The sequence below is a fragment of the Macrobrachium nipponense genome, chromosome 32, assembly GCF_015104395.2.
Source record: "Macrobrachium nipponense isolate FS-2020 chromosome 32, ASM1510439v2, whole genome shotgun sequence".
Classification (NCBI taxonomy): Eukaryota; Metazoa; Arthropoda; class Malacostraca; order Decapoda; family Palaemonidae; genus Macrobrachium; species Macrobrachium nipponense.
In genome coordinates this window covers 18,562,947-18,565,474 of record NC_061094.1, presented here as the reverse complement: position 1 = coordinate 18,565,474, position 2,528 = coordinate 18,562,947, and the positions used below count along the sequence as shown (strand labels likewise).

The 2,528-nt window shown below is 38.5% G+C and overlaps 1 protein-coding gene across 1 annotated transcript; it reads right to left on the bottom strand.

Moving 5' to 3' along the window:
- Positions 1-336: 336 nt before the first annotated feature.
- Positions 337-2,278, bottom strand: LOC135207099 (uncharacterized). Its single transcript, XM_064238702.1, has 2 exons — positions 1,344-2,278; positions 337-901 (listed from the first exon to the last, which is right to left on the bottom strand). Exons 1-2 carry the CDS (start codon positions 2,218-2,220, stop codon positions 870-872), a joined length of 909 nt encoding a protein of 302 aa, XP_064094772.1. The 5' UTR covers positions 2,221-2,278; the 3' UTR covers positions 337-869.
- Positions 2,279-2,528: the final 250 nt, after the last annotated feature.

Here is a 2,528-nt window from a genome sequence, read left to right as displayed (position 1 = left end):
AATGGGAAATCGAAAGACGGAGCTGTAAGGGTTATCAAAGACTGGGGAAATGGAAACATTAGTCTCTTTTAAGTATTTGGGAGTTGATGTTTCAGATGAGAGATGGGGTGAGTCTCCAAGAAAGGCAGTAGGACGTCTGCTAAAGATTAGATGGAAACTTTTATATACTTTGTAGAGATGAATTAATTACAAAAGTTTTATGGTACCTGTGAGGAGAAATGAAGGCTAGCATATTGTGATACACATTATCCACCTTCACTACCAAATGGTTTCAAAAGGGATCACAAGGAATCTCATTTTAAAGAAATTATACATTTTACTATTCTCTTTCTTCACGCTACAGATAACAGCATGATTACAACAGATAAGGTCTCATGGTAAGATTTTATCGATTCTCTAGAAATAAGATTTATTTATGAGCAACAACCGTGTCTGCATACAATACAAAGAAAAACGTAATATTCGAAACTGAACACAGTACAAGACAATTATCTATTCTTGAGATAAAGAATTCTTTTTCATTATTTTAGTATAGCAAGTCATGCAAAATACTTGTGAACAACGTTAAGCCGTACGTGACACGTACACTACACTATTGTTTATTCATGAATAAATTGATTGTATTAACTGTATTCCAGTCGCAGCTGGCATCCGAAGCAAAAGCTAATCGTCCAAGGCACGAATAGACTAAAACATTCGTTGGTAAACGCATCTTACTAACTTTAGTTGAGGACATCAACTCTTTTTCGAGGAAATAGCCCGCAAGTGACTATGAAAGCACAAAGCATCCTCCCCAGTGGCAAAGAAGCTCCCAAAAAATGTGGCATCAGCGGCGAACTACAGCTCTCCAGTTGGTCCCATCCAAGTTTTCATTCGTCATATGACTGAGCGAAGCATCCATCTGGAATGGAGAAATTCGAGTAATGTTATCAGTATTCCTTGTTTTGCCATACGGACACAGCCAAAATAGGTGTATGGTTTAGCTGATTTTTTTTTTTTTGGCATAATTCTCGGAATTATAGAAAGACAGAATTTATTGACACTGGAATTAAGACTGAAATAAAGCTTTATTTTATTCTGATTTTTCGGTTTCTTTGTTCTGAATTCAGTGAAAATATTTATTTGATGATCTAGGTACATGTTTAAACAAAAAATGAATACTGAAATTAAATTAGCATGTAACCAAGAGGCATGAAAAAAATAATAGATAAATAAGGAATGCAACAAGTTATAACAAAAACCACCTTATCAGGTGTTATTCATCTTACCCTAAATTAGATATTTTATTAGTAACTACAACCCCTGAAAATAGAATTACAAGAAAGGTTGTCGATTTTTCTAACCTGAAAAAGCGTCTCGAGGAGTACCGTCTCTTTCCTGTTGTTCACTTGCTAACTGAAGCCTTGAGAGCTGGGCTTCTAAGACACTGACTGTAAATCGTCTATCTTCTCTTTCTTTCTTGAGACTACAGATTTCACGTTCCATCGTTCTTATTTTGATTAGGGCTTGCCGCTCATTGTGTTCTTTTCTTTCTCGATAGGCGTGAGCCTGTAAGGCTCGTAGTCGCTTAATCTCTAACTTCATGTCGTCTTGCGGTCCCAGCTGATACAGCTTGGTTTTCCTCTTCTTTTCAAAGCCACACGAGATACCGGATGGGCCAGCATCTTCGTAGGCTGTCTGCCGCTGACTGCGGGTGCGGGGTATTTGTCCACCAGACATCCGCCGCCGCACTTCTTCATATCCGGTCCCAACGTCTGACCCACACGTGGTAGTTGTCTGATTGTCAGAAACTGTGGCCTCGACAGCTGAAGCTACTTCTTTGATAGTATCCAAAGACCAGGTAGTAATGTCATCAACTGTTTCTCCCTGATGTGGGGAACTCTCTGACCAACGGTCATCATACGTTTGTTGATCGGAGGTTCCAGAAAAAGAGAACGAAGTTTCAAAGCCACCGGAATGCGTGTTCCCACTACTTGCAAACCTTTCATCCCATACTGGAAGATAATTCTGATTAGGTAGACATGATTGCAGCAAATCTACATTTCGAGTATTTGCTGACGTAACTTTGTTGATCAGAGTGGCAGCTTTGAATTGACTATGATTAAAGTTTGGTATTGGCGAATTCACTAAATCGATTTGCTTCTCTAAGTAGTTTTCTTGTGAGTATTCGGATTCACATGGATACACAACAGGGCCATTTTGACATGTCGCGGGAAACATTTCTGTTTAGATGAATTAATTATTCTGTATGATAAAGTGTACTATCGCTGAGGTCTCTTTGTCGAGAAAAGGACTGATACTTCCTTCGTACAGCTAATACTCCTTTTATATACTTTGCAGACACTGCGGGGGACGAAAATTTGTTCGGGAAAATTCCCTTATTCCTTTCCAGAAATTGTCTCGGTAGTCGTAATTACAGTAAATGTACCAGAACAACCCATTGATGGACTGCATCCTGTGTCAACATTTTAAGAGTGGAACTTAATTCATTATGGTAGATATATAGTACTTGCTTTTACGGAAAAACA

Excerpts from the sequence above, each read along its gene's own strand:
- LOC135207099 (XM_064238702.1), bottom strand. The coding sequence starts at position 2,220 with ATGTTTCCCGCGACATGTCAAAATGGCCCTGTTGTGTATCCATGTGAA. Across the intron at positions 902-1,343 it reads TCCTCGAGACGCTTTTTCAG|ATGGATGCTTCGCTCAGTCA; the intron begins GTTAGAAAAATC and ends TCTCCATTCCAG.